The following is a 21,827-nucleotide window of genomic DNA, read 5'->3' as shown; positions in this document are numbered from 1 at the left end:
GGAAAATCCTTCCTGCCCCCAACCTGGGCTGTGGTCACCACGGACGCGAGCCTGTCAGGGTGGGGAGCAGTGTTTCTCCACCACAGGGCTCAGGGGACCTGTACTCCGAGGGAGTCTTCCCTTCAGATCAATGTTCTGGAGATAAGGGCAGTGTATCTAGCCCTATTGGCGTTCCATCAGTGGCTGGAGGGCAGGCAGATCCGTATCCAGTCGGACAACGCCACTGCAGTCGCCTACATCAATCACCAGGGCGGCACTCGCAGTCGTCAAGCCTTCCAGGAAGTACGGCGAATTCTGCAGTGGGTGGAAGCCACAGCATCCACCATCTCCGCAGTTCACAGAGCTCTGGCGGCGGATGCATAAGTACAGGATTGGTCGCAGTTTCAACTGCCTTATGTGTTTCCTCCTCTGGCGATGCTACCCAGAGTATTACGCAAGATCAGGTCCGACTGCCGCCGCGCCATTCTCGTCACTCCAGACTGGCCAAGGCGGTCATGGTACCCGGATCTGTGGCATCTCACGGTGGGTCAACCGTGGGCCCTTCCAGACCGCACAGACTTGCTGTCACAAGGGCCGTTTTTCCATCTGAATTCTGCGGCCCTCAACCTGACTGTGTGGCCATGGAGTCCTGGCTCCTAGCATCGTTAGGGTTATCTCAGGATGTCATTGCCACTATGAGACAAGCCAGGAAACCGACGTCCGCCAAGATCGATTACAGGACTTGGCGGATATTCTTGTCCTGGTGCTTTGTGAATGGGTTTACTCCCTGGCCTTTTGCCTTACCCATTTTTCTTTCCTTCCTTCAATCTGGAATGGACAAAGGTTTGTCACTAGGCTCTCTCAAGGGACAAGTATCGGCGCTCAGTGTTTTTTCAAAGGCGCCTGGCCAGGCTCCCGCAGGTCCGCACGTTCCTGCAAGGAGTATGCCACATAGTCCCACCTTACAAGCGCCCACTAGAGCCCTGGGACCTTTACAGGGTGCTAACGGCTCTTCAGAAACCACCTTTCGAGCCGCTGCGAGATGTCTCCTTATCACGTCTTTCGCAGAAGGTGGCATTTCTAGTGGCAGTTACATCACTCCGAAGAGTGTCGGATCTTGCAGCGCTGTCATGCAAAGCCCCCTTCCTGGTTTTTCACCAGGATAAGGTGGTTCTGCATCCTGTTCCGGAATTTCTCCCTAAGGTGGTATCTCCTTTTCATCCAATCAGGATATCACCTTACCTTCTTTTTGCCCTAATCCAATTCACCGATGTGAAAAGGATTTGCACTCATTAGATCTAGTGAGAGCACTCCGGTACTACGTGTCTCGCACAGCGCCCCTGCGCCGTTCAGATGCACTTTTTGTACTTGTCGCCGGTCAGCGTAAGGGTTCGCAGGCTTCCAAGTCAACCTTGGCTCGGTGTATCAAGGAACCGATTCTTGAAGCTTACCGTTCTTCGGGGCTTCCGCTTCCTTCGGGGCTGAAAGCCCATTCTACCAGAGTCGTGGGTGCGTCCTGGGCATTGCGGCACCGGGCGACGGCTCAGCAGCTGTGTCAGGCAGCTACCTGGTCTAGCCTGCACACTTTCACGAAACATTATCAGGTGCATACCTATGCTTCGGCAGATGCCAGTCTAGGTAGGCGAGTCCTTCAGGCGGCGGTTGCCCACCTGTAAGAGGGAGCCGTGTCGGCTCTATTATCGAGGTATTCTTTTACCCACCCAGGGACTGCTTTTGGACGTCCCAATTGTCTGGGTCTCCCAATGGAGCGACAAAGAAGAAGGGAATTTTGTTTACTTACCGTAAATTCCTTTCCTTCTAGCTCCAATCGGGAGACCCAGCACCCGCCCCTGTTCCCTTCGGGCTTGTTGTTCAATTGTTTCTTTGGTTTCAGTTCTCCGAACATCCTTCGGATTGAATTTACCTTAGACCAATTTATAAGTTTCCTCCTTCCTGCTCTTGCACCAAAACTGAGGAGCCCGTGAGGCACGGGAGGGTGTATAGGCAGAGGGGAGGGGTTACACTTTTGAGTGTAATACTTTGTGTGGCCTCCGGAGGCAGAAGCTATACACCCCAATTGTCTGGGTCTCCCAATTGGAGCTAGAAGAAAAGGAATTTACGGTAAGTAAACAAAATTCCCTTCTCTTTTTATTATTCAGAAAGTTTATCCAATAACAATCATCGACAGAATACAGGGCAAATGGAAAACATGGACGAGTGCAATATCATTTCATTACTTTCCAAGTCTACTAATAGAACACCAAAGTACCCAATACCATATGATATTTAATGATGTAATGAATAGTAAGTTTATACCTTGAACAATGGAGGAATTGGAGGGGTATTGAAGAAGAAACCTTAGAGGGAAAACCAATTAAGGAATCACAGTAGGAGAAGGAAAGAACAAATTGAAACAGAAATAAGGGGTACTTCTCACATAGCGAGATCGCTAGCGAGATTGCTGCTGAGTCACAGGTTTTGTGACGTACCAGTGACCTCATCAGTGATCTCGCGGTGTGTGACACTAAGCAGCGAACTGGCCCCTGCTGTGAAATCGCTGATCATTACACACTGTTCTGGTTCATTTATTGCTCGTTGGTATCCCACTGTGCAATACGCATCAGCAACCAACGACTCTGTGTGAGCAGCGTACGCTGGTAACCAGGGTAAATATCGGGTAACTAAGCAAAGCGCTTTGCTTAGTAATCCGATGTGTACCCTAGCTACGTATACAGGGACCCAGCGGTGGCAGCCTGTAAGCGGTGTACGCTGGTAACCAGGGTAAATATCGTGTAACCAAGTAAAGCGCTTTGCTTAGTTACCCGATATTTACCCGGGTTACCAAGGGCAGCATCGTTACACGAATCGCTGATGGCTGGTCGCTGGTGAGATCTTCCTGATTGACAGCTCACCAGCGACCATGTAGTGACTCACCAATGATCCCTGCCAGGTCGGATCGCTGGTGGGATCGTTGGTGCGTCGCTACGTGTGACCCCAGCCAAAGGCTTCTATCATTGTTAGACTCACTGCAGAGTGGATAACCAGGTCTGAGTCAGGAGAGCTCCTAAAGGAAGACCAAAGTAACCAAGCCCTTGTATAGTCATAGGACTCGGAGCTGACCCACTCATCTGAAATTATTAGATCTTCCAAGCGAATTAAGTCCACAGATTCTACCCATTCTAGCTTAGAGGGGGGAGTAGATGATCTCCAAGGTCTAGGGATGAGTTGTCTTCTTGCTGTCAAAAATATTCTGAAGAATCCTCTTGATAGATGAAATAGACATTGGAAGAACAGAGAATAACGCTGTGTCTGGTGAATTCCTTAATGTTGTACTAAAGATTCTATTGAGTGCCCCAATTTATTAATATCAGGGCAAGCCCACCAAATATGAGTCACATCTCCAAAACTTCTCAGAGGCACGTGTGATGAATGGGGTCTGGGAGTCCTATACCACCTGTTTCCTGAATATGACAAAATATGGAGGTCTGATGGGTAAGCGTAAAGATCTTCTCCCACTCAGATGAAGAAAATTATCTGTTGAGCGGATATTCCCACACCCCCTGAATTGGAACCAGTTTACTTTAAACGCTCCGCTCCCCTCAACAATCCACACAACAAAGAAACTCAATGGGAAAGACCGTCCACCTTAATACAAAGTTTTTCAAACTCCGTTAAGAGTCTCAGCTAAACCTTATGACACAGTATTGAATAAAAGAAATTATGTATGCATCTGTTCTCCATCGAGACCTGGCTGTCAGAGTGACCAGGTAATATTAGATTTTCAATAGGTTACGAACCCAGTGCCGACATAACATGCCTCATCTGAAAAAGTGGTTCTTCAACCGACCCCAGGAATTTAAGTATTAGAATCCTGCATGTCACATAAGAGTGGAGACATAGGCCGGGGTATTGAAAAAATATTGTAATTTATATTTCTTCGGCGCTCCATTGGGAGACCCAGACGATTGGGGTGTATAGCACTGCCTCCGGAGGCCACACAAAGCATTACACTAAAAAGTGTAAGGCCCCTCCCCTTCTGGCTATACACCCCCAGTGGGATCACTGGCTCACCAGTTTTCTGCTTTGTGCGAAGGAGGTCAGACATCCACGCATAGCTCCACTGTTTAGTCAGCAGTAGCTGCTGACTATGTCGGATGGAAGAAAAGAGGGCCCATATAGGGCCCCCAGCATGCTCCCTTCTCACCCCACTTGCGGTTTGTAAGGTTGAGGTACCCATTGCGGGTACGGAGGCTGGAGCCCACATGCTGCTTTCCTTCCCCATCCCCCTGAGGGGCTCTGTGGAAGTGGGATCTTACCGGCCCCCAGACCCTGAGGCCGAGCTCCATCCACAGACCCAGAGACCCTGCTGGAGGAGCTGAGTACAGTCAGGGACAAGGCCCTGCAACGTTCAGGTACTCTGTGTCCCCGCACAGACAGGCCACGCACACTCCAGGCTTGCTGGGTGTGCTAGTGCGCCGGGGGCACTAGCGCTGCGCGCTCGGGTTAGAGTCACTGCAGCTTAGCTGAGTGATTTTATGTCTTGGGAACTACCGCGCCGGCCGCTCCGGGAGCGGCGGCGCGGCTGGGACTTGTAGTGCGCCGGGGACTCGCGCTGCCCGCGCTTTTACGGCGGCAGCGCTCATAAATCTAGTCCCCGGCTTTTGCGGCCTAGCTCTGCTTCGTTCCCGCCCCCACCCTGTCAATCAGGGAAAGGGAGAGACGCTGTTCTATAGTCAGCGCCGAGGGCTGGAGTCTTATTTACATACTCCAGCCCTCTCACTGGGCACAGTGGGGACGCAAGTTTCCCGCTCTTGGTCTCAACACGCCCAGGGCCCGCCCCTCTCCACAGGACGCCGGCAGCCATTCCTGCATGCAGTCTGGCTGGAGAACGGACACAGGCTCTGGGGGACTCAGACAAGGGACTCTGGCGACCACACACCCGCGTTTATGCGGGCGGTAAGCTGCACATAAGGGCTGGCCCCACTAGTGCCACAGTGTTATTTGGTGCATTTTTTCCCTGTACCATATATATTTATATTGCACTGTACAGTCGCTTCTTGGCTTATACCCTACATTGCTCTGAGGAGACAACAACATGTCATCCGCAAAACGCAAGGGTGCCAAGGCACAGGCGGTATGCACTGCTTGTGCCGCATGTGGGGCTAATCTACCGGCAGGTTCCAATGACCCCCATTGTGTGCAATGTTCAATTCCTGTGCCACTTCGCAGCCAGAGTCTATGGTAGTAGTGGCCCAGGCAGAGACGCCTGTGAACCCTGCCCCGGTGACGGGGACAGAATTTGCAGTTTTTGCTGATAGGATGTCTGTGACTATGACAAAAATCCTGGAAACCTTGCAGTCCAGGCCAGTTTCTCAGACCATGGACACTGCTGTGTCTATGCTCCCCGGTCCCCCTCAGTTGGAACTAATCCGTACTTCAAGGGGGTCCCAGGCATCACAGGCTGAAGACTCTGACTCGGATGACAGTCCCAGGCAGCCTAAGCGGGCTCGCTGGGAAAGACCCTCGCCGTCATCACACTGGTCAGGGTCTCAGCGAGACGAGGCTCTGTATGAGGAGACAGAGGTGGGTGATCAGGAATCTAATCCTGACACCGCTCTCAATCTAGATACCCCTGATGGTGACGCTATGGTAAATGACCTTATAGCGGCCATCAATAGACTGTTGGATATTTCTCCCCCAGCCCCTTCAGCAGAGGAGGCAGCTGCACAGCAGGAGAAGTTCCATTTCCGGTATCCTAAGCGTAAATTGAGTACTTTTCTGGACCACTCTGACTTCAGAGAATCAGTCCAGAAACATCATGCTTATCCAGATAAGCGTTTCTCCAAACGTCTTAAGGATACACGTTATCCCTTTCCCCCTGACGTGGTCAAACGCTGGACCCAGTGTCCAAAGGTGGACCCCCCAATCTCCAGGCTTGCGGCTAGATCCATAGTTGCAGTGGAAGATGGGGCTTCACTTAAAGATGCCAATGACAGACAGATGGACCTTTGGTTAAAGTCTGTCTATGAAGCTATCGGCGCGTCGTTTGCTCCAGCATTCGCGGCCGTGTGGGCACTCCAAGCTATTTCAGCTGGCCTGGCACAGGTGGACTCTATCATACGTCCAGCAGTGCCGCGAGTAGCGTCCCTAACCTCGCAAATGTCTGCGTTTGCGACTTACGCTATCAACGCTGTCCTGGACTCTACGAGCCGTACCTCAATGGCGTCTGCCAACTCTGTGGTTTTGCGCAGAGCCTTGTGGTTAAAGGAATGGAAAGCAGATTCTGCTTCCAAGAAATGTTTAACCAGCTTGCCACTATCTGGAGACAGACTGTTTGGTGAGCAATTGGCTGAGATCATTAAACAGTCCAAGGGTAAGGACTCCTCCTTACCCCAGCCCAGATCGAGCAAACCTCAACAGAGGAAGTGGCAGTCGAGGTTTCGGTCCTTTCGAGGCTCCAGCAAGACCCAATTCTCCTCGTCCAAAGGGACTCAGAAGGAGCAAAGGAGCTCAGATTCCTGGCGGGCTCATTCACACCCCAAGAAAGCAACCGGAGGAACCGCTTCCAAGGCGGCTGCCTCATGACTTTCGGCCTCATCCCTCCGCATCCTCGGTCGGTGGCAGGCTCTCCCGCTTTTGCGACATTTGGCTGCCACAGGTCAAAGACCGGTGGGTAGCAGACATTTTGTCTCACGGGTACAGGATAGAATTCAGTTCTCATCCTCCGCCTCGGTTCTTCAGAACCTCCCCACATCCCGACCGAGCAAATGCCCTTCTGCAGGCGGTGTGCTCACTAAGAGCAGAAGGAGTGGTGATCCCTGTTCCTCTGCAGGAACAAGGACAAGGTTTTTACTCCAATCTCTTCGTGGTTCCAAAAAAGGACGGCTCGTTCCGTCCTGTTCTGGACCTAAAGCTGCTCAACAAGCATGTGAACGCCAGGCGGTTCCGGATGGAATCCCTCCGCTCCGTCATTGCCTCAATGTCTCAAGGAGATTTCCTTGCATCAATAGACATCAAAGATGCTTATCTCCACGTGCCGATTGCTACAGAGCACCAACGTTTTTTACGTTTCGTGATAGGAGACGACCATCTCCAGTTCGTAGCTCTGCCATTTGGTCTGGCGACAGCCCCACGGGTTTTCACCAAGGTCATGGCGGCAGTGGTAGCAGTCCTGCATTCTCAGGGACATTCGGTGATTCCTTACTTAGACGATCTACTTGTCAAAGCACCCTCTCAAGAGGCATGCCAACACAGCCTGAATGTTGCGCTGGAGACTCTCCAGACTTTCGGGTGGATCATCAACTTTTCAAAGTCAAACCTGGCACCGACTCAATCACTAACGTATCTTGGCATGGAGTTTCATACTCTCTCAGCGATAGTGAAGCTTCCGCTGGACAAGCAGCGGTCACTACAGACAGGGGTGCAGTCTCTCCTTCAGGGTCAGTCGCACCCCTTAAGGCGCCTCATGCACTTCCTAGGGAAGATGGTGGCAGCAATGGAGGCAGTCCCGTTCGCGCAGTTTCATCTGCGCCCACTTCAATGGGACATTCTCCGCCAATGGGACGGGAAGACAACTTCCCTAGACAGGACAGTCTCCCTTTCTCAGATGACCAAGGACTCTCTGCAATGGTGGCTTCTTCCCACCTCATTATCACAGGGAAGATCATTCCTGCCCCCATCCTGGGCAGTGGTCACGACAGACGCGAGTCTGTCAGGGTGGGGAGCAGTTTTTCTCCACCACAGGGCTCAAGGGACGTGGACTCAGCAGGAGTCCACCCTTCAGATCAATGTTCTGGAAATCAGGGCAGTGTATCTTGCCCTATTAGCCTTCCAGCAGCGGCTGGAAGGAAAGCAGATCCGAATTCAGTCGGACAACTCCACAGCGGTGGCATACATCAACCACCAAGGAGGGACACGCAGTCGGCAAGCCTTCCAGGAAGTCAGGCGGATTCTGATGTGGGTGGAGGAAAGAGCATCCACCATATCCGCAGTTCACATCCCGGGCGTAGAAAACTGGGAAGCAGACTTCCTCAGTCGCCAGGGCATGGACGCAGGGGAATGGTCCCTTCACCCGGACGTGTTTCAGGAAATCTGCCGCCGCTGGGGGGTGCCGGACGTCGACCTAATGGCGTCTCGGCACAACAACAAGGTCCCGACCTTCATAGCGCGGTCTCGCGATCAAAGAGCTCTAGCGGCAGACGCCTTAGTGCAAGATTGGTCGCAGTTCCGGCTCCCTTATGTGTTTCCACCTCTGGCACTCTTGCCCAGAGTGTTACGCAAGATCAGATCCGATTGCGGCCGCGTCATACTCGTCGCCCCAGACTGGCCGAGGAGGTCGTGGTACCCGGATCTGTGGCATCTCACGGTCGGCCAACCGTGGGCACTACCAGACCGACCAGACTTACTGTCCCAAGGGCCGTTTTTCCATCGGAATTCTGCGGCCCTGAACCTGACTGTGTGGCCATTGAGTCCTGGATCCTAACGTCTTCAGGATTATCCCAAGGGGTCGTTGCCACCATGAGACAGGCTAGGAAGCCCACGTCTGCTAAGATCTACCACAGAACGTGGAAGATATTCTTATCCTGGTGCTCTGCACAAGGAGTATCCCCCTGGCCATTCGCGTTACCTGTCTTTCTTTCCTTCCTGCAATCTGGGTTGGAAAAGGGCTTGTCGCTCGGCTCCCTTAAAGGGCAAGTCTCGGCACTATCCGTGTTTTTTCAGAAGCGTCTAGCGCGACTTTCTAAGGTGCGCACGTTCCTGCAGGGGGTGTGTCATATCGTACCTCCGTACAGGAGGCCGTTAGATCCGTGGGATCTAAACAAGGTCCTTGTTGCTCTCCAGAAGCCGCCTTTCGAGCCCCTGAGGGATGTGTCACTTTCTCGACTCTCACAGAAAGTGGCATTTCTGGTAGCGGTCACGTCTCTTCGGAGAGTGTCTGAACTAGCAGCGCTGTCATCCAAAGCTCCTTTCCTGGTGTTCCACCAGGACAAGGTAGTGCTGCGCCCCATTCAGGAGTTTCTCCCTAAGGTGGTATCCTCTTTTCACCTTAATCAGGATATCTCCTTGCCTTCCTTTTATCCGCATGCAGTTCATCGGTATGAAAAGGATCTACATCTGTTGGATCTGGTGAGAGCACTCAGAATCTACATTTCCCGCACGGCGCCCCTGCGCCGCTCGGATGCACTCTTTGTCCTTGTCGCTGGTAAGCGCAAAGGGTCGCAGGCTTCAAAAGCCACCCTGGCTCGATGGATCAAAGAACCAATTCTTGAAGCCTACCGTTCTGCTGGGCTTCCGGTTCCATCAGGGCTGAAGGCCCATTCTGCCAGAGCCGTGGGTGCGTCCTGGGCATTACGACACCAGGCTACGGCTCAACAGGTGTGCCAGGCAGCTACCTGGTCGAGTCTGCACACTTTCACCAAACATTATCAGGTGCATACCTATGCTTCGGCGGACGCCAGCCTAGGTGGAAGAGTCCTGCAGGCGGCAGTTGCTTCCCCGTAGGGGAGGGCTGTCTTTGCAGCTCTAACATGAGGTATTTCTTTACCCACCCAGGGACAGCTTTTGGACGTCCCAATCGTCTGGGTCTCCCAATGGAGCGCCGAAGAAGAAGGGAATTTTGTTACTTACCGTAAATTCCTTTTCTTCTAGCTCCTATTGGGAGACCCAGCACCCGCCCTGTTGTCCTTCGGGATTTTTGGTTGTTTTTCGGGTACACATGTGGTTCATGTTGAACGGTTTTCAGTTCTCCGACGTTACTTCGGAGTGAATTTGTTTAAACCAGTTATTGGCTTTCCTCCTTCTTGCTTTTGCACTAAAACTGGTGAGCCAGTGATCCCACTGGGGGTGTATAGCCAGAAGGGGAGGGGCCTTACACTTTTTAGTGTAATACTTTGTGTGGCCTCCGGAGGCAGTGCTATACACCCCAATCGTCTGGGTCTCCCAATAGGAGCTAGAAGAAAAGGAATTTACGGTAAGTAACAAAATTCCCTTCATTACACTATCACAAATGGGTAAAAAAGTATGATCTCAGGGTGACAAAAATAGCACTCCAGCATATAGAACCAGGTCCTCACCCCCCTCCACCACCACCACCCCAAAGAAGTCTAACTAGCGGTAAAGGGTTCACAGATTCTTCCACTTCAGTCCAGATTTTGAAAGAGTGGTTTATTTTATTTTTATTTTCTTGTTCTACAGTATCTGGAAGAGATTTTACCATTTTTCTTACATTTTTATATTTTTTCTAATTTCCAGGCTAATAAGGACATCACTCAATTGGTGGAAATTCTCTCCTCTGGTCCAGATAAGTGGACCTGGCTAACCCACAGACTCGTGGAATTCACATCTACTGGGAGCGTCCTTCTGTTCGTCACCAAAAAAGCTAATGCTGAAGAACTTGCCAACAACTTGCGCGTAGAGGATCATCCATTAGGCCTCCTTCATGGAGATATGGACCAGAGTGAAAGGAACAAGGTTATCACAGACTTCAAAAAGAAGAATATTCCCATTCTGGTTGCTACAGATGTTGCTGGTAAGCAACTGTTTGGTTAAAGGGGTACTCCAGGGAGACACAACTTTGTTTTTTATCTTTTGGTTTTTTTTTTGTGAAGCAGCTTTGGAGATAGTTAAGTCCTTGTCTCCGATCCCAGGTGCAAGCCAGTATGTCTTAGGGCCGTTTCACACATCCGGTATTTCGCCGGCTCTGCACACTCCAGTACAGTGTAATATAGTACAATGGCATCGCAGCAACCTCCGGTCACATGCTGTCATGTGACCGGAGCATGTGAGCGGAGTTTGCCTCGATGCCATTGTACTGTATTCACTGTACTGGAGTGTGCCAGATTCGGTAATCCAGCGAAATGCCGGATGTGTGAAACGGCCCTTACATTTCAATACTACTTATAGCTGGCCCAAAGTGGAGTAGTTCTGGGATCTTTTGTGAGGTTACGTCCCCTTAAAGGGAATCGATCACCAGGTTTTTGCCATTCAATCTGAGAGCAGCATAACGTAGGGGCAGAGATCCTGATTCCAGCGGTGTTTCACTTACTGGGCTACTTAGCATAGTTTTGATCTACTGCTTATTAAACAGTGATTTTATCATTAGAGGACTACTTAGTGTGCTGCCAGGTAGTCCAGCGCATTCATGAGCTCTGTATAACTGCTAGATCTGCAGCAGAGAAAACATTGATTTCTTTATCGTTCCTTTGGGAGACCCAGACCATGGGTGTTTAGCTTCTGCCTCCGGAGGACACACAAAGTACTACACTTAAAAGTGTATCTCCTCCCTCTGAGCTTATACACCCCCTGGTAGCCAGTCCTAGCCAGTTTATTGCTTTGTGTCAGGAGGCATACATCCACACATGCATTCTCATCTGATTTGTTTGACTTTTGGAAAGAGTTTGAAGAAAAGCGGGTCCTTGTCTGGACTCCCGGCATGTCCCTTCTCACCCCACTGTGTCGGCGGTGTTCTTAAGGTTGATTTACAGGGCTGAAGCCTTACATGCTGCGCTCCTTCACCATCCCTTCTGGGCTCTGGCTTGAAGTGGGAGCCAGCACGGTCTCCATGCCTGGCAGGAGTCCGGTCTCCATCCACAGCCCCTTGAGGATTCTGTTGGACCGGAGCACTCATCCCCAGGGACATGGCCCTGCGTCTCAGCAGGTAAGTACCTGAGACGTTTATGTTGGGGGTCCCGTTTCTTTATTGTATGGGGAGAGTATGCTGTATGTGATTTTTAACTTTTCCGGCGGGTTCTCCAGCTTTTGCCCGAGAACCGCGCCGATGGTGCCTGCTTGTCGGCCTCGCCGCATAAATTTAGGCCCCGGCTTCGCCGGAGGCCTAGTTTCGTTTTCCTGCCCTCGCATGTCACTCATGCAGAGGAACAGGTTCGGCTCCTCCCGGCGGCCGTTCTACACAGAAGAGGGACACTCCCCACTGCTGTGGCGTCCCTCCTTCCCTGCAGGTCTCTGTAGCCCTCCAGTTCCCGCTCTTTTATAGGAACGCCCCTAGTTCCGCCCCCTCTCTTCGCTCCGGCGGCCATTTCTCAGGCAGAGCTCACTCTGCTCTGGGACATCCTGCATTCTGCATCTCTGCTGAGGTGCTGCGCACTGGGGGACCGGGCTTCGGGATCTGGAGGGCACACAGCACCGCGCTCAGCGGTCTGGTAAGTCACAGCCGGTCTCCGATTTGTGGACCTCTGTATATTCTCCCTGGGGTTCATTCTCTGCAAAGCCCCCACTCCAGCAGCATGTCTCACACAAGGAGCAAGGCTCCAAAGCTTTATGCTGTATGCACTGCATGTAAGCTCCTGCTGCCTGAGCCGAGCATTTATCCACACTGTGATGGTTGCTCTAACTTGACGGTGCCACAGCCTGGAGTCTCACCCCCAGTGGTCTCTCAGGCTGCTGCTGCTGCACCTGTGTCTGAACCCCCGGCCTGGCTAGAGTCCTTTTCTAGGTCCATATCCCAGTCATTTGCTGAGTCCATGGGACTTTTGTCCAGGACTTTGATGAATATGCATCAGCCCCCCTCACATGGTGCCTCTAATACTCTTGACAGAGGACTCCTATCCTCTGACTTCCGTCCATCAGAGCTCACGGAGGATTCATCATCTGATCCCAGACCACGTCCTTCTAAGAGAAGGCGCAGGGTTTCCTCCCCCTCCCCATCCCACGGCTCTGTCTCAAGAGCTGACTCTCAAGATGAGGAGGATGCCCTCACTGGGGGCTCGGAGGCTATGTATCCCATCGATTTCTCTGAGGGTGACTCAGATCTTAGTGATTTGATTGCTTCTATTAATTCTGTGCTGGATCTCAATCCGCCAGTGTCAGAGGAGCAACTCTCTTTGGCAGAAAAACATTAGTTTACCTCGCCTAAGAGAGTGAAGAGTGTGTTCTTTAACCACTCCAGTTTTCAGACTGCTGTGACCAAACCCAGGGCCTGCCCTGACAAACGCTTTCCAAAGCGTGGTTCTGATGACCGGTTTCCATTTCCACCTGAGGTGGTCAAGGAGTGGTCTCACTCCCCAAAGGTAGACCCTCCGGTGTCTAGGCTCTCAGCCCGGACCGTTGTGTCGGTGGCTGACGGCACCTCACTTAAGGATTCCACTGACCGTCAGATTGACCTTCTGGCCAAATCTGTGTATGAAGCTGCGGGGGCCGCGTTTTCCCCGACTTTTGCAGCAGTGTGGGCTCTCAAAGCCATCTCTGCTTCTCTAGAGGAGATGCATTCCCTCACCAAGGAATCTATGCCTGAGATGGTTATTTTAACTGCTCAGGCTTTAGCCTTTTCATCTTATGCCATGTCTGCCATGCTAGAGGCTGCTCACCGCACTGCGGTGGCTTCAGCTAATTCTCTTGTTATCCGCAGGATTTTGTGGCTTCGAGAGTGGAAGGCAGATGCTTCTTCCAAGAAGTTTCTTGCTGGGCTCCCTTTTGCTGGTTCACGGCTGTTTGGTGAACAGCTGGATGAAATCATTGGAGAGGCTACTGGCGGGAAGAGTACTTCCATGCCACAAACCAAGACCAGGAAACCCGCCCAGGGTAGGAATCAATCGAGGTTTCGTTCCTTTCGTTCCTCCAACTGGTCATCCTCTAAGCCTTCCGCCTCGTCCGCTAACTCAGCCAAGGATCAGAAACCCAACTGGCGCCCAAAGGCGCGTCCGCAGAAGACCGCAGGAGGTTCTGCCACTAAGGCAGCTTCCTCATGACTCTCGGCCCACTCCAGCCACATCCTTAGTCGGTGGCAGGCTCTCCCACTTTGGCGACGCTTGGTTAAAGCAAGTCTCCGATCAGTGGGTGAGAGACATCATATCTCACGGCTACAGGATAGAATTCTCTTCCAGCCCTCCAAACAGATTTTTTTTTCTCTCAACTCCCCCCTGCTCCAAGGCCGCCGCCTTCTCGCAGGCCGTGGCGTCCTTGCAGGCAAACGGAGTGATTGTCCCACTTCCCGCTCAGGAACGGTTCAGAGGTTTTTATTCAAATCTCTTCCTAGTTCCAAAAAAGGACGGTTCCTTCCGGCCCATCCTGGATCTCCAGCTTCTCAACAAGCATGTCCAGGTGCGGCATTTTCGCATGGAGTCTCTGCGATCAGTCATTGCCTCTATGACCCAAGGGGAGTTCCTGGCGTCCATCGACATCAGAGATGCCTATCTACATGTGCCAATCGCAGTGTCACATCAGCGTTGGTTACGTTTTGCGATAGGAGAGGATCATTTCCAATTCGTGGCTCTCCCCTTCGGGTTAGCCACGGCCCCTCGGGTATTCACCAAGGTCATGGCGGCAGTGATTGCGGTCCTGCACCTCCAGGGGTTAGCAGTGCTTCCTTATCTGGACGACCTTCTGGTCAAGGGTCCATCCAGCGCAGACTGTCAGCGGAGTGTTTCGCTCACTCTCTCCACCCTAGCCCAATTCGGGTGGATTGTCAATCTTCCCAAATCCACTCTGACTCCGACCCAGAGTCTCACGTACCTAGGGATGCAGTTCGAGACTTTGCCGGCACTTGTGAAGTTGCCCTTAATCAAACAGCAGTCTCTCCGGCTAGCGGTGCGCTCTATCCTGAGGCCCCGCCGTTATTCCCTCAGGCGCCTGATGCAGGTGCTGGGTCAAATGGTGGCTTCCATGGAGGCGGTTCCCTTTGCCCAGTTCCATCTGCGTCCCCTGCAGCTGGACATCCTCCGCTGTTGGGACAAGCGGCCTTCCTCCTTACAAAGGTTAGTGGCTCTGTCGCCACGGACCAGGAGCTCTCTTCAGTGGTGGCTTCGTCCCCTCTCCGTTGTCCCAAGGGCGCTCCTTCCTGGCTCCGTGCTGGGTGATTCTCACCACGGATGCCAGCCTATCCGGCTGGGGAGCGGTACATCTCCACCACAGAGCTCAGGGCACTTGGACTCCGTCCGAGTCAGCCCTTTCAATCAATGTGCTGAAAACCAGAGCTGTGCTTCTAGCTCTCCTAGCCTTTCACCACCTGTTGGCGGGCAGGCACATTCGAGTCCAGTCAGACAACGCGACAGCGGTTGCCTACATCAATCACCAAGGCGGGACACGCAGCCGCCTGGCAATGTTGGAGGTCCAACGCATTCTTCAATGGGCGGAGGACTCCAAGTCCACCATATCCGCAGTCCACATCCCTGGCGTAGAAAACTGGGAGGCAGATTATCTCAGCCGTCAATCCGTGGACGGTGGCGACTGGTCCCTGCACCCGGCAGTGTTTCAGTCAATCTGCCGCAAGTGGGGCACTCCGGACGTGGACCTAATGGCATCCCGTCACAACAACAAGGTTCCGGTTTACGTGGCTCGCTCCCACGATCCTCAGGCCTTCGCCGCGGACGCTCTGGTTCAAGACTGGTCCCAGTTTCGTCTGTCCTACGTGTTTCCCCCTCTTGCTCTCTTGCCCAGAGTCCTGCGCAAGATCAGAATGGAGGGCCGTCGAGTCATCCTCATTGCACCGGACTGGCCCAGGCGAGCTTGGTATCCGGACCTACTCCAACTGTCCGTGGAGATGCCGCGGCATCTTCCGGACCGTCCAGACCTGCTCTCGCAAGGTCCGTTTTTCCGCCCGAATTCTGCGGCACTCAAATTGACAGCGTGGCTCTTGAGTCCTGGGTTTTGACGGCTTCTGGTATTCCTTCTGAAGTCATCTCCACTATGACTCGGGCCCGTAAGTCTTCCTCCGTCAAGATCTATCACAGGACTTGGAAAATTTTGCTGTCCTGGTGTCGCTCTTCCGGCCATTCTCCTTGTCTATTCTCGTTGCCGACCCTTCTGTCTTTTTTACAGTCCGGTCTGCAGCTAGGACTGTCCCTCAACTCTCTCAAGGGACAAGTCTCAGCCCTATCAGTGCTGTTCCAGCGGCGTCTCGCCCGGCTGGCTCAGATCCGCACCTTCATGCAAGGTGCGTCTCACATTATTCCGCCTTATTGGCGGCCCTTGGATCCATGGGACCTTAACTTGGTCCTCACGGTATTGCAGAAACCCCCCTTTGAGCCTCTTAGGGAGGTTTCTTTGTATCGTCTTTCTCAAAAGGTGGCCTTTCTAGTTGCCATAACTTCTCTCAGGAGAGTCTCTGATTTGGCTGCGCTCTCCTCGGAGTCACCTTTTTTGGTTTTTCACCAAGACAAGGTAGTTCTCCGTCCGACCCCGGACTTTCTTCCTAAGGTGGTCTCTCCCTTCCACCTTAACCAGGACATTACGTTGCCTTCCTTCTGTCCGGCCCCTGTTCATCGCTTTGAAAAAGCGTTGCATACTCTGGATCTGGTGCGTGCTCTCTGGATCTATGTCTCTCGCACCGCTGCTCTTAGGCGGTGCACTTCTCTTTTTGTGCTAACCACCGGCCGGCGCAAGGGCCTCTCTGCTTCTAAGCCGACCTTAGCCCGTTGGATTAGGTCGACCATTTCGGACGCCTACCAGTGTACTCAGGTGCCTCCCCCGCCGGGGATCAAGGCACACTCGACCAGAGCTGTCGGTGCCTCTTGGGCTTTTAGGCACCAGGCTACAGCTCAACAAGTCTGTCAGGCTGCCACTTGGACTAGTCTGCATACCTTTTCAAAGCACTACCAAGTGCATGCTCATGCTTCGGCAGATGCGAGCTTGGGCAGACGCATCCTTCAGGCGGCTGTCGCCCATTTGTGAAGTTAGGTTCTGCCTACTTCTTAGTTTTCTGTTTATTTCCCACCCATGGACTGCTTTGAGACGTCCCATGGTCTGGGTCTCCCAAAGGAACGATAAAGAAAAAGAGAATTTTGTTTACTTACCGTAAATTCTTTTTCTTATAGTTCCGTATTGGGAGACCCAGCACCCTCCCTGTTGCCTGTTGGCAATTTTCTTGTTCCGTGTGTTATCACCGGCTGTTGTCGTGGACAGAGTCTCCGGTTGTTCCGGTTCTTACTCGGTTTTACTTGTGGGTGGCTATTCTCCTTCAGCTTTTGCACTAAACTGGCTAGGACTGGCTACCAGGGGGTGTATAAGCTCAGAGGGAGGAGCTACACTTTTAAGTGTAGTACTTTGTGTGTCCTCCGGAGGCAGAAGCTAAACACCCATGGTCTGGGTCTCCCAATACGGAACTATAAGAAAAAGAATTTACGGTAAGTAACAAAATTCTCTTTTTTTGTCACAATAACCACAAACAGCTCAGTTAGTGACACGTCACTGGAATAAGGGTCTCTGCCCCTACACTGTGCTGCTCTCAAATAAGGTAGCAAAAACCTGGTGACAGATTCCCTTTAAGAGAAGCTGCTTATCACACCACCTCCCGTCTGGCATGCTGCAAACCATATCTGGTGGCATGGCTGGATTCACGCTCCGTATTCAAGCCTGTCCAACACCCTGTTAACTGATGTGTTCTGTGCCATGCACACGGGACGCCAGTGTGTAATGTGCAGGTGACCATCGCTGCAGCGTCCACTGCGGTGGGAAGAAATCATTACATGATGGTGGAAGTGAGTAGAGAAGAGTTTGTGGCAGGCGAGAGTGATGTGGAGGGAGTAATAAATAATAGACAAGTCTGCTGGGATTTGTGGTTTTTTAATGAAGATGTCATGCTGCATGAGCGAGCACTCAGAAAGAAGTAATATAGTTATGGATTGCAAATAGGACAACATTTTGAGATGGAAATGCTTGTAAATCAGACCAGTGTGCATTCCTTGTAACATAGGTGTTTGATAACTATATTGGCTGTCTATCGTTTCTGCGCAATTACTTTTCCTTTCCTCTGGAAATTCTCTAATCAGCGCTGCACTAATAACCATTATGACCGTTTGTTCGCAGCCCGAGGTCTGGATATTCCATCAATCAAAACTGTAGTCAACTACGACGTCGCCCGAGATATCGATACTCACACTCACCGCATTGGTCGTACAGGCAGAGCCGGAGAGAAGGGTGTAGCTTATACGCTGTTAACGCCAAAAGACAGTAACTTTGCTGGGGATCTAGTGAGGAATTTGGAAGGTGCCAATCAATATGTTTCCAAAGATTTGTTAGATTTGGCTATGCAGGTAATGTCTGCGAATATATATTTTCATCTCACAGCCTGGTATTGTTTGCAGTCCTATTTTGGGCAAATAATTTTTGCGTTTGTTTTTTGTTTTTTTTCCTGCTTAGAGTTCTTGGTTTCGGAAGTCCCGATTTAAGGCTGGAAAAGGCAAGAAGCTTAATGTAGGTGGTGGTGGACTTGGCTACAGAGAACGCCCTGGACTTGGAGCAGAAACCTCTGTAAGTGCAGGCTCCTGTATATATACATTACCACTAATACAGGTAGCAGCCATGGCTGTTAAAGATATCTTATACTGTGGATCTTCTAAAGCCCAGGGATTAAAGTACCCCCCACTACAGTCTTGTTGAAGAAAGATTGCCAAAACTGATTACAGCCCATCACCCCTGACGTTCTATGGAAAGTGCTTGCTCCTTCACGACATATGACGTATATTTACCCTTGCTTTGATGCGGGCTCGTATCTTTCCCTGTACATGAAAGCTGTTTTAATCAGCCATCAAGTGCCTCTAAATGCGACGAGTGCATCAGAGATCCGCCTGCTGCTGTTAACCAGTTAAATCCCACTGTTGATCTGACGGCAGGATTTAAAGGGAACCTGTCATCAGGAATTTGGCTTTCAACCTAAAAAAAATTTTGTTTAAAAGAACAGAGAGTCCTCAGTGGTTGATACCTTTTAATGGCTAACTGAAAAGATGGTAATAATTGCAAGCTTTCGAGACTACTCAGGTCTCTTCATCAGGCATGGTATAACACAAAATCTGAAGAGTCACGTATTTATACACTCTTCAGATTTTGTGTTATACCATGCCTGATGAAGAGACCTGAGTAGTCTCGAAAGCTTGCAATTATTACCATCTTTTCAGTTAGCCATTAAAAGGTATCAACCACTGAGGACTCTCTGTTCTTTTAAACAAAATTTTTTTTATCTCTACTGGCTAACACGGTACAAAGATATATTTTACTTGCTTTCAACCTAAACGTTTCCCCCTCTGCAGCTCGTGGGCTGCATTCTAGGAAGGTTTTTGTACTTTTTGTGCCCCTTTTTAAACCAAAATAAACACTTTATAAACTTGTACCTTTCTGTTTGAAAATCTTGTTAATTTTCCATGGGGGCGGGCCGTGTGGCGTCCGTTGCTGTAGCTTACGCCGTCCCCCATGCTCCAAATCATGCCTCATAACGCCGCCCACTGCGCCGAGGTCCCGTGCACGCCGGGACACCTAGTGACGTGGTCGCAGGCACGAGAGTATGGGCGGCGCTGTGATTGCATCGCAAGTGCGCGCCCATACTCTCGTGTGCGCGCTCTCCCCTCTGTACGTCGCTCAGATCCTCTGCTTCTCCTGTGCTCCGCTCCTCCCATCTATTTCCTGCTGCAGGGTACGATGGGAAGGAGGTGACGTCGGGCCGGCGCAGAACGCTGGAGGCAGTGGGGGAAAGGGCGGGCACGAGAGTATGGGCGCGCACTTGCGATGCAATCACAGCGCCGCCCATACTCTCGTGCCTGCGACCACGTCACTAGGTGTCCCGGCGTGCACGGGACCTCGGCGCAGTGGGCGGCGTTATGAGGCATGATTTGGAGCATGGGGGACGGCGTAAGCTACAGCAACGGACGCCACACGGCCCGCCCCCATGGAAAATTAACAAGATTTTCAAACAGAAAGGTACAAGTTTATAAAGTGTTTATTTTGGTTTAAAAAGGGGCACAAAAAGTACAAAAACCTTCCTAGAATGCAGCCCACGAGCTGCAGAGGGGGAAACGTTTAGGTTGAAAGCCAAATTCCTGATGACAGGTTCCCTTTAACACATGCCGGCGGGTATTACGTCATCACCCACTCCCATCAGCGCATTTATGATGTGATCACAGGGCGCGAGTGGGTTGTCATGACAGTCAGGGGTCAGCTGATGACCCCGGTGTGTCTCATGACAATCCTCCTGTGAATGCTGGATGTGAGCCAACATTCATAGGAGATTGTGATATTGACTGTACACAGGAGTGCTGATGCACTGCTCTGTACAGTGGAACCGATCACAGCCTCAAGTCTAAGGGGACTAGTAAATCCAATAATTTAAAAAAAAAAAAAAAAAGTTTAAATTACGTTGTTTTGTTTTTTCTTCGGCGCTCCATTGGGAGACCCAGACGATTGGGTGTATAGCTACTGCCTCCGGAGGCCACACAAAGCATTACACTAAAAAGTGTAAGGCCCCTCCCCTTCTGGCTATACACCCCCCGTGGGATCACGGGCTGCTCAGTTTTCAAGCTTTGTGCGAAGGAGGTCAGACATCCACGCATAGCTCCACTGTTTAGTCAGCAGTAGCTGCTGACTATATCGGATGGAAGAAAAGAGGGCCCTTGCTAAAGGGCCCCCAGCATGCTCCCTTCTCACCCCACTCTTGTTGGCGGTGTTTGTAAAGGTTGAGGTACCCATTGCGGGTACGGAGGCTGGAGCCCACATGCTGTTTTCCTTCCCCATCCCCCTGAGGGCTCTGGTGAAGTGGGATCTTACCGGCCTCCAGACTCTGAGGCCGGGCTCCATCCACAGACCCGGAGATCCTGCTGGATACGGAGCTAGGTACCGTCAGGGACAAGGCCCTGCAACATTCAGGTACTCTGTGTCCCCGTACAGACAGGCACAGACACACTCCAGCGTTGCTGGGTGTTCTAGTGCGCAGGGGACAGTAGCGCTGCGCGCTTGGGTTATACTCACTGCAGCTTAGCTGAGTGAGTCTATGTGTGGGGAACTACCGCGCCGGCCGCCCCCGGGGACTGCGGCGCGGCTGAGACTTGTGGTGCGCCGGGGACTTCGCGCCGACCGTGCTTTTACGACGGCAGCGCTTATAAATTTAGTCCCCGGCTTCTGCGGCCTAGTTACGTTTCGTTCCCGCCCCCAGCCCTGTCAGTCAGGGAAGGGGAGAGACGCTGTACAATAGTCAGCGCCGAGGGCTGGAGTCTTATTTACATACTCCAGCCCTCTCACTGGGCACAGTGGGACGCCAGTTTCCCGCTCTTTGTCTGCACACGCCCACGGCCCGCCCCTCTTCACAGGACGCCGGCAGCCATTCCTGCACGCAGTCTGAGCTGGAGAACGGACATAGCCCTGGGAGACCCAGACAAGGGATTCTGGCGACCACACACCCGCTGTTAAGCGGGCGGTAAGCAGCACATAGGTGCTGACCCCACTAGTGCCACAGTGTTGTTTTGTGTACTTTTGCCTGTACCTATATATTGCACTGTACGGTCGCTTCTTGGCTTATACCCCTATATTGCTCTGAGGAGACAACAGCATGTCATCCGCAAAAAGCAAGGGTGCCAAGGCACGGGCTTTATATACTGCCTGTACCGCATGTGGGGCTGATCTACCGGCAGGTTCCACTGAGACAGAGTTAGGTGATCAGGAGTCTAATCCTGAGACTGCTCTCAACCTGGATACCCCTGATGGTGACGCCATGGTGAATGATCTTATAGCCGCCATCAATAGACTGCTGGATATTTCTCCTCCAGCGGAGGAGGCAGCAGCACAGCAGGAGAAATTCCATTTCAGGTATCCCAAACGTAAATTGAGTACCTTTCTGGACCACGCTGACTTCAGAGAAGCAGTCCAGAAACACAATGCTTATCCAGATAAGCGTTTCTCCAAACGTCTTAAGGATACACGTTATCCCTTTCCCCCTGACGTGGTCAAACGCTGGACCCAGTGTCCAAAGGTGGACCCCCCAATCTCCAGGCTTGCGGCGAGATCCATAGTTGCAGTGGAAGATGGGGCTTCACTTAAAGATGCCAATGACAGACAGATGGACCTTTGGTTGAAATCTGTCTATGAAGCTATCGGCGCGTCGTTTGCTCCAGCATTCGCAGCCGTGTGGGCACTCC

The 21,827-nt window shown here is 51.8% G+C and overlaps 1 protein-coding gene across 1 annotated transcript in view; it reads left to right on the top strand.

The window, feature by feature from the left end:
- DDX42 (DEAD-box helicase 42) overlaps nucleotides 1–21,827 on the top strand; it is a 90,105-nt gene that overhangs the window by 55,380 nt on the left and 12,898 nt on the right. Inside the window, exons 14-16 of the mRNA XM_075350322.1 lie at nucleotides 10,231–10,507; nucleotides 17,737–17,963; nucleotides 18,070–18,180. Of these exons, the coding sequence (XP_075206437.1) occupies nucleotides 10,231–10,507; nucleotides 17,737–17,963; nucleotides 18,070–18,180 (615 nt within the window). The remainder of the gene's footprint in view (nucleotides 1–10,230; nucleotides 10,508–17,736; nucleotides 17,964–18,069; nucleotides 18,181–21,827) is intronic.

The sequence above is a fragment of the Anomaloglossus baeobatrachus genome, chromosome 5, assembly GCF_048569485.1.
Source record: "Anomaloglossus baeobatrachus isolate aAnoBae1 chromosome 5, aAnoBae1.hap1, whole genome shotgun sequence".
Taxonomy (NCBI): domain Eukaryota; kingdom Metazoa; phylum Chordata; class Amphibia; order Anura; family Aromobatidae; genus Anomaloglossus; species Anomaloglossus baeobatrachus.
The sequence above is the reverse complement of the archived record's forward strand: the minus strand, read 5'-3'. Positions and strand labels throughout refer to the sequence as shown.